The sequence below is a fragment of the Bos indicus x Bos taurus genome, chromosome 18, assembly GCF_003369695.1.
Source record: "Bos indicus x Bos taurus breed Angus x Brahman F1 hybrid chromosome 18, Bos_hybrid_MaternalHap_v2.0, whole genome shotgun sequence".
Classification (NCBI taxonomy): Eukaryota; Metazoa; Chordata; class Mammalia; order Artiodactyla; family Bovidae; genus Bos; species Bos indicus x Bos taurus.
In genome coordinates, this window is record NC_040093.1 from 9,180,900 (window position 1) to 9,191,735 (window position 10,836).

The 10,836-nt window shown below is 61.3% G+C and overlaps 1 protein-coding gene across 4 annotated transcripts; it reads left to right on the forward strand.

The window, feature by feature from the left end:
• The first annotated feature begins 2,981 nt into the window (after positions 1 to 2,981).
• On the forward strand, positions 2,982 to 10,130 carry ASPDH (aspartate dehydrogenase domain containing). Of its 4 annotated transcripts, XM_027515032.1 has the most exons (11): positions 3,023 to 3,272; positions 3,648 to 3,792; positions 4,047 to 4,131; positions 4,220 to 4,369; positions 4,452 to 4,672; positions 4,742 to 4,896; positions 6,649 to 6,808; position 8,017; positions 8,348 to 8,472; positions 9,543 to 9,737; positions 9,848 to 10,130. In XM_027515032.1, exons 1-11 carry the CDS (start codon positions 3,218 to 3,220, stop codon positions 9,945 to 9,947), a joined length of 1,392 nt encoding a protein of 463 aa, XP_027370833.1. In that variant the 5' UTR covers positions 3,023 to 3,217; the 3' UTR covers positions 9,948 to 10,130. The 4 variants fall into 4 exon arrangements, 1 of the variants encoding a protein (XP_027370833.1); XR_003506429.1 differs by lacking the exons at position 8,017; positions 8,348 to 8,472; positions 9,543 to 9,737; positions 9,848 to 10,130 and adding an exon at positions 5,330 to 5,992 and having other exon boundaries at positions 2,982 to 3,272; positions 6,649 to 6,737; XR_003506431.1 differs by lacking the exons at position 8,017; positions 8,348 to 8,472; positions 9,543 to 9,737; positions 9,848 to 10,130 and adding an exon at positions 5,330 to 6,039 and having other exon boundaries at positions 2,982 to 3,272; positions 6,649 to 6,735.
• Positions 10,131 to 10,836: the final 706 nt, after the last annotated feature.

A 10,836-nucleotide genomic window follows, 5' to 3' on the forward strand; every position in this document is an offset into this window, starting at 1 on the left:
GCATGGAGGAGAGAGAGAAAAGGGAACATGGGTGGGCAGCTGAATGAGGAGATGGAAAACTCCGGGCCCCATCGGGAAGGTCAGCGGGGAGCTGGCGCCTCCAGGCGCTCTTAGACCCTTGCCCTTTCACCCCTACGGCCCCAGAGAAGGGCTGGGTCGCCCAGCGCACCTGGCATTGCGTCTAATCTCCTTGCACCTCTTAGGAGGCATGTTCTGGGGTCCTCTCCCCTCACCTCCCACCTCACAGCAGGAATCCGGGGGAGGGGGTGTTTCCTGCGGCTGCCCTTTCAAGGTACCACAGAGTGGGTGGCTCAGAACTACAGCAATTTAGTGTCTCAGTTCGGAGTCCAAAGTCAAGATAGGGGCAGAGCCATGCTCCCTCGTAGGGAAGGGTCCTTCTCCGCCCCTTCTGGCTTCTGGTGGCCCCAGATGTTCCTTGACTGGTGGCAGTGTCACCCCAGTCTCCACAGGGCATTCTTCCCATTTCTCCACGTCACCTTTCCTCTATATCTGTGCCCAACTCCCCCCTTCTATGAGGTTGTTGTTGTTTAGTCCCTGTGTCGTGTCCAACTGTTTTGTGATCCCATGGACTGTAGCCCTCCAGGCTCCTCTGTCCGTGGGACTTCCCAGGCAAGAATACTGGAGTGGGTTGCCACACGCTCCTGCAGGGGATCTTCCCGACTCAGGGATGGAGCCGGCATCTCCTGCTTGGCAGGCAGGTTCTTTACCACTGAGCCACTTGGGAACCCCTCTTTATGAAGACAGCAGCCAGACTGGATTGGGGACCACAGACTCCAGCATGATCAAGATCATCTGCAAAGATCCTATTTCCTGCTAAGGTCATATTCACAGCTCCTGGAGGCAAGGACACAATTCAGCTCATCACAGAGCCAAACCTGAGAGGGTCCATCTCCACTGCAAACCCATTGGAGACACTGCCTCCGGAGAAAGCCGGCAGGGGAGGGAAGGAGGGGCATGAAGGGTGCTCAAACTGCAGCTGGGGCCTGCTGGGCATGAGGGGTCTGCACTTCTGCCTGGTTAACTCAGAGGCACGAGGCAGAGTCCAGGCCGGGGGAGTAGGCGGGAGCTATGCTGTAGCTTCCCAGGTGGCACTAGTGGTAAAGAATCCGCCTGCCAGTGCAGGAGATGCAAGAGACGTGGGTTGGATCCCTGGTTGAGGAAGATCCCCTGGAGGAGGGCATGGCAACCCACTCCAGTATTCTTGTCTGGAGAAGCCCATGGACAGAGGAGCCTGGCCCGCCAGAACGCATGGGGTCACAAAGAGTCAGACACGATTGAAGTGATTTAGCAGGCTCGGACGCACGCTGTAGCTCAGGAGGGCAGAGGCCGCACACAGAGTCCTCGGAGAGATGAGAGCCAGCCAGTGGGAGCAAACGACAGAGGTTGGCCAGGCCAGCGGGCAGATGCTGGTGGGGCTGGAGGAGGCCAAGGTGCCAGCGTTTCAACCTCCAGTGGGTCCCTCAGGGCAGCTTTTGCATGCTGTGCAGATGAGCAGAGGCCAGTGGAAGCAGGATGAGGCACTGCTCCGGACAGACATCGCTGCGCACACACGGGGCTCGGCCCCAGCACCGGCTCGGGTCTCAGCCGCCTTTCTCCCCTGCGCCCACCCTGGTCCGCGAACAGGACAGGCCTGGCGCATGCGCAAAACGGCCGGGCCCCCGTGGCGTCCACGACTGCACCTGCGGCGTGAGGAGGGCTGGAAGCCCCCGAGACCCCACCCGGGCCCTGTGTGCTCCCAGAGGGCCTGGACTGGGGCCATGCTCTTGGCCCTCCGCCTCCTCCCTGCCTGTTTCTGAGCTACAGAATCTTATCTCTCCCCCACCTTGGGCTCTTAGAGCAAATTCTTCCCTTATCATCTGTGGCAGCCGCCTCTGCTGCAACGTGTCTGGGGTCCCCGGCCCTATTTGTCTAGCCTGTCTGCTGGGTACTCTCCTCTCGAGCGACGCCTGGCTCCCTCGCTCCCTCTTTCAGGCTCTCTTTTTCTCTCCTCTTTTTCTCTCTCTCCTCTTCCAGGGCCCGATCCTGGTTGCTATGGCAACACTGCAGCGGGTACCAGGTGGTGGTTGGGGGCAGGGAGCCGAGAGTGCCGCAGCCTCCGCCATTTCTGATGCCAGGCACCCTCGAGGCGCAGTGGCGGGGGCTCATGGTAGGGGGGCACTCGGGGCCTCCCCAGGCCTCGCAGGTTTCTCCTTGGCCATGGGAGGTGGCGACAGGGGAGGGGTGGGCATGAGAGTGAGGATATAAGGGCATCGTGGCTGGGGGTGGGGAGGATAAAAGGTGAGAAGTCAAGGTGAACAGAAGGATGAGCAGACTGGCAGGAGGCAGGTTTGTAGAGAGCCTGCAGGAATGGACCCCTTCCATGGGAGCTGGGAGTGGGTTGCGGGGTGGGGGTGAGGGGGGGGTCGCTGAAGCTAAGATGAACGCAACTCCAGCTCCTGCTGCCTTGTAGAGAGATGGGCATGACCAGGCCAGGCCTCCCTCAGACTTTGCAGGAGATGAGGGCCTAGCCTAGCTGGGGACAGAATGGTAGCCAGCCCAGAGGAGGCAGGAGTGGGAGCTGGAGGGATGGCGATCCAGGAAAAGGTGGAGAGAGCGATGGGACAGAGAGAGACACGAGATGGAGACAGAGAACCAAGGGAGGAAAATGCTGAGGAGGAACGTTGACAAGAAACCCGGGTGCCAAGGCACCGGTGGTGGCTGGGTTTGCGGCAAGGATGGTGACTAGAAATACAGGAGAAGCAGCAAGGGGACAGACAGAGCCCAGAGTCCAGCGTCACCATCTCCTCTCCCCTGCTCCCAACCCTCTCTACCCCCAACCCAACCAGGATGCAGTTTCCATGACAACCTGGCCGGCCAGAAAGGGGGGCGGGGGACTGCAGAGGAAATTTTCCACATCAGCAGGAAGACAGGAGGATGTGAGGCAGAGAAAGAACAGGCTAGATGGAGGGGGGGGGTGGCACGCACAACGCAGGGTCCTAGAACCCCAAACCATCTTGCCCACTGTCCCCAGGATCCTCCTTCTGCCCCCACGCAGCACCCCCTCACCCCCACCTTTGGGCCACCGCAGGGAAGGGGGAAGGTTCGGGAGAGGACCGAGGGTCAGAGTCCAAAGATCAGCCGCTGCCCAAACCTCTTGTGTGTGGTGAGAGGGGCAGCAGGCAGCAGAATTCAGACGCAGACCACTGAATTCAAGGGCATGGCCCTCGACAGGGTCCCGAGGAAGGTGGGGATAGTGGGCTACGGCCGCCTCGGTGAGTCCTTGACTGTCTGGGGCCTCTCCCCCAGGTCTCTTTCTGGAGCCTCAAAAGCCTGTGTCCTCCACCAACATTCCTTTCATCTCTGTCTTGATCTGTGGCCTGGCTGATTCTGCCTAAGCATGTTCCACTCCCCACCATGGGGCTCCGGTCCCTCAGGGTCTCTGTCCTCCGACTCTTGATTCTCTGCCCTCCACCTGTTTTTGTGTACCCCCACCCCGGGTCCCTGTCCTCCTCTCTGGGTCCCTGTCCCCCTCTCTCTGGGTCCCTGTCCCCATCTCTCTGGGTCTCTGTCCCCTCTCCCTGAGTCCCTGTCCCCCTCTCTCTGGGTAGGTACATGTGCCCCCTCTGAGTCTCTTTGCTTCTCCCCAGGACAGTCCTTGGTCTCCCACTTGCTGACTCAGGGGCCAGAACTGGGCCTAGAACTTGTTTTTGTCTGGAACCGTGATCCAGGACGAATGGCGGGGAGCATACCCCCTTCCCTCCAGCTCCAGAACCTTGCTGCTCTCGGGGAGAGGTCAGTGACCTCGCCAGCAGGACTCTCTTAAACTCTTATTCTGGCCTCCTTTAGGTGCTGTGTGCTCTCAGGCAAGGCCCTTACCCTCTCTGGTCCTCGCTCACCCAAACGTGAAACAGGACAAGCCTCCATCCTACTTCCCCTCCCAGGCCAGAGTGAAACATGACAGGCCTCCACAGACTCAGGGAACCTGGGGACTAGGGGGAGGTCCAATACCTCTTCAAGGCCTTCCCCGCCTCTCTCCTGTCTCCCAGGCACCCTGACCTTGTGGTGGAAGTGGCCCATCCGAAAATAATCCAGGAATCTGGGGCAGAAATCCTGCGCTATGCCAATCTCCTGGTGAGCCCCGCCTCTTCCGCCTTGACGCCACCCAACCCTAAAGTGGGATCCATCTCCTGACCTCAGCTCCCCACTTCATCTGCCCCAGGTGGGGTCCCCCTCAGCCCTGGCTGACCAGGCCACAGAGCGGCAGCTCCTGGAAGCCTCACATCGCTGGGGCCACGCTGTGTTCGTGGCCCGGGGGGCTCTGTGGGGCGCGGAGGACATCACCAGATTGGACGAAGCCGGGGGCCTCCAGGTGAGTGCCCGGGGCACTCCCCGGGAATGAGAGGCGGCCAACAGGCACACCCAGGCTCCCTGACCCCAGCTCTCACTTCCAGAGCCTCCGTGTCACCATGGCCACACACCCTGATGGCTTCCGGCTCGAGGGACCCCTGGCTACAATGCGCAGTACCGGGCCTCGCGCTGTGCTCTATGAAGGCCCTGTTCGCGGGCTTTGCCCCCACGCCCCCCGAAACTCCAACACCATGGCGGCGGCTGCCCTGGCCGCCCCCAGCCTGGGCTTCGACCGTGTGATCGGGGTGCTTGTGGCTGATTTCAGGTGAGCGGAGCTGAGTAGAGGTCTGGGCTGGGGCCAGGCCAGCTAGACTGACCACCCTGCTTGCCCCAGCCTCAAGAACATGCACGTGGTGGATGTGGAGCTGAGCGGACCCCCGGGCCCCACAGGCCAAAGCTTCGCTGTGCACACACACAGAGAGAACCCCGCAGAGCCAGGCGCTGTCACCGGCTCTGCCACCGTCACCACCTTCTGGCGCAGCCTCGTGGGTACGGCCAGGCTCCTCCTGGGCACTAGCGGCCCCTCTCCCCAAGCCCCAGGCGGAGCTTGAGTCTCAGGCTTTCTGAGTCTGCAGTTCTGATTCCGTCTCTGTCGACTGATCTTTATTTCTGAGTCTCCTGAACCTTCTTCTCCACGACGTTGTCTTTATAGATCTCTCTCTCTCTCCAAGTCTCCTCTCCCAGACTCCGTGTCCCTGTCTCTCGGGGACTCTAGCATATATGTGTCTCTCTCCACCTGCCAGGTGTCTATCCCTCTTCCTCTAGGTTTTGGCCCCCCTCTCTGGGTCTCTGTTCCCCTCTGAGTCTCAGTCCCTCCCTCTAGGTCTTTCTCCGTCCCCACAGTGGTCTGTTCCTTCTTCCAGGTGTCTGTCACTCCTCACCTCTCTGTCTTAGCCTTTCATTCCCCGTATCTCCCCCGCAGGCTGCTGCCAGCTCCCCTCCAAGCCGGGGATCCATCTCTGCTGAGAAGCCTCCCCCTTCCCAAGAGGACTTCCTCATCTCATTATTTACCTCCCACCACCACCGACCCACTGCTGCCCTGGCCTCAGTGTCCCCAGACATCCCTCTGGTCTCAGTAAACATTGGAGGCTCTTCTCCCTGCGTGGTCTGGTGTTTGATCACTTTCCCTTCCGTGACATCACGCTGCGTCGTCACGCTAGGCATGACGCCAGCCCAGGGAACGGACGTACAGGGAAGTAACACCCCTAGAAGCTATCGCGAGAGCCTCCTCACTACGTTTCCCAGAAGCTTCGGAGCTGCAGGAGGCGTGGAACTGTGAGAAGGAGAGGACCGATTTAGGGCACATTTCCGAGACTCTTCGAAGGGCCGACGGAAGTTGTAGTCCTGGGTTCTCGGGGCGACAGCGGACTTCCGGGCCACGCTTCCCGGACGTTCCACGAGGAGCTCTCGCTCTCGCCGGAGTCGCCGGGAATCGTAGTCCGGCTCGCGGGGGCCGCCGGGAGCTGTAGTCCGTCCCACCTGCCCAGTCAGCGCGGTGCCGCCCGCCCTGCGCTCTCGGAGCCCGGAGCCGCCGCCCAGGGGGATGCGGGAGCCCCCGGTTTGGGGGAACAGAGAGGCAGGCGGGGTGAGGGGCATTTCCAGGCAGCGGAGCGGGCGAGCGCCATGGTTGGGGTACAGGTCGGGGAGACAGCTCTGTTACTCGGTGTCCGGGGAGGGGGCCCTGTTGCCAGGTGACAGGAGGAGAGAACTCTGTTGGTTGGTGACAGGGGAGGGGAGTCTTCTGTTGCTAGGCGACCAGAAGAGACCCTGTTACCTAGAGACGGGGAGGAGGCTTCCTCTATTGCTAAGTAACCAGAGGAGAGCCTGGTTACCTAGTAGGGGGCTTGGGGGGCGGGGGGAGAGGAGGCTCCTCTGTTGCTAGGTAACCAGAGAGGAGGCCTGTTACCTAGGGACAGGGGAGGGGAGTTCTCTGTTGCTAGGTGACCACCACAGGGACCCATTCACTTAGGGATGTGGCGGGGGCGGGGGCGGGGGCGGGGGCGGGGGTGGGGCGTGGGGGGCGGGGGGGAGTGGTCCTCTGTTGCTAAGCGAGAGAAGAGAGAGCTTTTTTCCTAGAAATAGGGAATGGAGGTACTCTGTTGCCAGGAGATCGCCAGAGTCAGGGGCCCCTCAGGCTGCCCGAGCCCCGACTCAATGACGGTGGCCCTGAGGGCCTGCTGGCAGGTTGGGCTTCCAGATCCCAGACTCCTAAGCACCTTCTCCCCCCACCCCTCCAAGCAGGAGCCGAGGACGGCATGTCCCAGGCCCCAGGAGCTCAGCCAAGCCCGCCCTCCGTGTACCACGAACGGCAACGCCTGGAGCTCTGTGCCGTGCACGCCCTCAACAACGTCCTGCAGCAGCAGCTCTTCAGCCAGGAGGCTGCCGATGAGATCTGCAAGAGGTGACCATCACCCACCCCAACCCCTGGAGAAGCAGGGCTCATGGAGGCGGGGACACCCACCTGGGTCTCGGAGCAAAGCAAGGCCCGGGGCACAGCCCTGCGGCTTTCTGCTGCCCCATCCCCTGCCCGGCTGGACTCCGGGACTCAGAAACCAAGATGTTACCCAGGCGTCTGCTCACCCCGCTGACCTCAGCCCCTGACCAGGCCTCAGCCTTTTACCTAGGCCCTCATCCTCACTCTCTTCCCACCTCCCAGCTTCTGGTTTATCTCCTTCAGTCCCGGCTACACAAGGCTCCAACACTGCACCTGCCCCTCCCCAACTCCCAGGGCTCCCCCAGCACCCCTGGCAGAAGCCGCAGGCTCCGCCCCAGCCTGATAACCAAAACCCTGTGTGCTGTGGTCCCCACCCGTCTCTGCAGCTTCTTATCTCACTGCTTGCTTCCAGACAAATGCCCTCTAGTCTCTGAATGAGCCCCACATGGTGCCTCTGGCCTTTGCACAGGCTGTTCTTTCTGCCTGGCACGGCTCTCTCTTCTTGGCAGCCTGGAGTGTGCTGCCTCACTATTCAGTATTTCAAACATCACTTCTTTGTTATCTCTCTGCCTGAGCCCCTCCTCTCTGGCCCCACTGCCTTCTGGACCCTCCCCTCAGCCTTCAGTCTCTCCCCTCCAGTCAGTCCCCCGTGTGATCCTACGCCCCGAGACGACCCTTTCTCCCCATCTCTTGCTCACAGCCCTCCCATGCCTCCGCCCCTGCCATCCTCAGGCCAGTCCCAGGCCCTCAGACTGATTATTTTAGAATGTATTCATCCCCTCCCATCATTCAGAACAGGAATCAATCAACTCTTTCATAGCTCAGCCATGCTGGAGACTCAGAGATGAGTCCACTGTGAGCCCCTGCCCTAAGGGAAGCCAGGGAAACAGATACACAGAGAAAGAATACACAGCTTTCCCCCTCTCCGGCCCCTCCCCCTGCCTTGCCCCCCAAAGGCCTGGAGACATAACAAAGTTGCCTTTGTCTCAAGGAGGCGGGGCCCAGAGACAAGTGGGCTGGGGGACAGCTGGAGAGAAGGCGGGGGGCAGGAGCACAGGAGATGTGCTGGGTCAGGTGGCTGCAAGGAATGGGGTGGGCATGGAGCCAGGAGGCCAGCAGGGCCCAGATCCTGCCAGGGACGCCTGGGGGCTGGGGTTCTCTCCTGGGGTGACGAGGGTGCCAGGGACGGCTGGGGCAAGGGCAGTGCTGGGTGTAGAAGGAGCCCCAGGAGGGGTGAGATTGGAAGCTGGTGAGGGTCCAGGAGGAGGGCAAGGCCTGAGCAGAGCTGTGGGTGGGGGACAGGGTCTACTTCGCTGAAGACAGGATGAGAGAGTCGGGGGACAGGAGGAACATGGCTGGGGGTAGTGAGTCGGCACAGGGTTGAAGAGAGGGAAGAGTCCCATGGTGGGGTGACTCACGTACCCTGGGACGCTATGGCCCTGTGGTGGAGGGGGAGGCCTTCTCAGGAACCCCCAACTCAGGAGGCCCTGACCACCTCCCACTCAGGTTGGCCCAGACTCCCGGCTGAACCCCCATCGCAGCCTCCTGGGCACCGGCAACTACGACGTCAACGTGATCATGGCTGCCCTGCAGGGGCAGGGCCTGGCTGCCGTGTGGTGGGACCGAAGGAGGTGCGGCCATAATGCTGCGTCATTATGGGGGTGGGTGCGGGGGGACGGTGGCTGCTGGGGCACGAAGCAGGGGGAGGGGACAGTGGATGGGAAGGAGGAAGAAGGGGCAGATGGGTGGAGGGTTTGCAGCGGTTGATAACGGGTGGCTGGCCCACTGAGGGCTCAGGAGGTAGTAGAGGGACAGTCAGGGCGTGAGCTGATGGATAGATGATAGGCAGATTGATGGGTAAGTGGACAGTGAATGGGTAGGTTGGGTGATGGGATATATGAATGCGTGGGTGGTTGAGTGAATGAAAGATAGATAAAGGATGGATCATTGATACGTGTGACGTGCTCAGTCAGCCGTATCCAACTCTGCGACCCCATGGACTGTAGCCTGCCATGCTCCTCTGTTCGTGGAATGTTTCCAGGCAAGAGTAATGGAGTGGGTTGCCATTTCCTGCTCCAGGCCAACCCAGGGATCGAACCCGCATCTCTTGCGTCCCCTGCATTGGCAGGCAGATTCTTTACCCCTGAGCCACCTGGGAAGCCCTCAGTTGATAGGCAGTGGATACCAAACATCCAAGATGGTCGGTTGGATGGACGGATGGAAAGAGCAGATGAAGAGTTGGGTGGGTGGTGGAGGAGATGTTGGGCTGCCAGCTGGCTGGCTGCAGGTTGATTGCATTGGTAGGTGAATGAGTGGGTCAAGGAAGAGCATGGATGGTGGGTGACTGTTCTATGGCTAGGAGGCTTGGATGGGTGGGTGGTGCATAATGAATAGATGATGGGTAGAATCAGCGGTAGATGCGTCAGGAGTGGATGGGGAGAGTGGATGGTAGAGTTGTTGGGCAGGTGGTGCTTGGGGCTTGGCTGGGTGGGTGCATGATGCATGGGTAACAAATGGTCAGGCGGATGAGGGTGAAGGGTGACTTGTTGGGTGGGTGGCTGACTGGGAGGTCTGGGTGAGTGGCAGCAGGTAAGTGGAAGGAAGCAAAGGGTGGGCTGATGGAGGCGAGTCCCTGGGTGGGCTCCGGCGGGCACCCGCCCAGGCTCGGGGCTCTGACGGCGCGTCCCCGCCCGGCCCGCAGGTCCCTGTCCCAGCTGGCGCTGCCCCGGGTACTGGGGCTGATCCTGAACCTGCCGTCGCCCGTCTCGCTGGGGCTGCTGTCCCTGCCCCTGCGCCGGCGGCACTGGGTGGCCCTGCGCCAGGTGGACGGCGTCTACTACAACCTGGATTCCAAGCTGCGGGCGCCCGAGGTGCTGGGCGACGAGGACGGCGTCAGGTGAGGGGTGGGGGGCGCGGCTCCAGGGCCGGGGGCCATGGGGATGCGGCCTGTCCCCCGCTCCACACCCAACCCACCCCAGGCCTCAGCCTCCTCGTGTCTGCGCACAGGGCCTTCCTGGCGGCCGCGCTGGCTCAAGGTTTGTGCGAGGTGCTGCTGGTGGTAACCAAGGAGGTGGAGGAGCAGGGCTCCTGGCTGCAGGCAGACTGACCCCAGGAGGAGGGGCCCACGGCTGCCCGCCCGGAGCGGCCCCCGAGACCAGCCTTCCGAGCAAGCGCCGGGGCCCGGGCAGGACACCTCGTGGACTCAGCGGAGGCCCCGCCCCCTGCCCCGTACGCCCCGCCCCCTGCCCGGCCTCCTGCCGCTGCTGCCTCAATAAACCCGGTAATTTGCTCCCGGCCTGGCCCGTGTCTCACCTGGGACCCCTCTCCTTCAGTTTATCAGAGAGACCTAAGCGGGTTAGGCTACCTCCTGCGACGCACTCACCTCTCAGGACGTCGGTTTCCTCATGTGGGTGGGGCGGGGACGCACAGGGGAAAAGCAATGCAATCCTTACCCTCTGAAGGCCCGAGGGGGAGACTAGGAACAAACAAATCGGTGCAGGCCAGAGAGTACGGGGAGATGAGCCCCACGAAGAAGGCGAGGGTTGACTTCTCAACGCCCAGCTTGTCCACCAACTGGCAGTCGTGGCCCCAAAAGACATCTCCGACCTCATCCAGGAACCTGTGAGTCTGGCTAATCCGCAGACCTCAAAGGCGGGCAATTGTCCTGCGTGGTCTGGGTCAGCCCAATATGATCCCGAGCATCCTTAAAAGTGAAGGAGGCAGTGGGACTTTCCTGGTGGTGGTGAAGTATGGTTAAGACTCTGCGCTTCCACTGCAGGGTTGGGGTTGGTTCAGTACCTAGTTGGGGAACTAAGATTCCACACACGGTGCAGTGCAGCCAAAAAAATTAAAAAAAAAAAAAAATGGAAGAGAGGCAGGAGAGGAGAATCACAGAAAGACGGGTGATGAAGATGCTATATGGGAGGCTTGCGGTGGGGGCTGGGGGTGTCTGAAGACAAGGGGGGGTCACGAGCCAGGAAACAGGCAGCCTCTAG

Bases quoted from the DNA above. Each gene is read 5' to 3' on its own strand.
- ASPDH (XM_027515032.1), top strand. From the start codon at position 3,218: ATGGCCCTCGACAGGGTCCCGAGGAAGGTGGGGATAGTGGGCTACGGC. The intron at 3,273-3,647 runs GTGAGTCCTTGA...GCTTCTCCCCAG, and splicing joins AGTGGGCTACGGCCGCCTCG to GACAGTCCTTGGTCTCCCAC. The intron at 4,132-4,219 runs GTGAGCCCCGCC...CATCTGCCCCAG, and splicing joins TGCGCTATGCCAATCTCCTG to GTGGGGTCCCCCTCAGCCCT.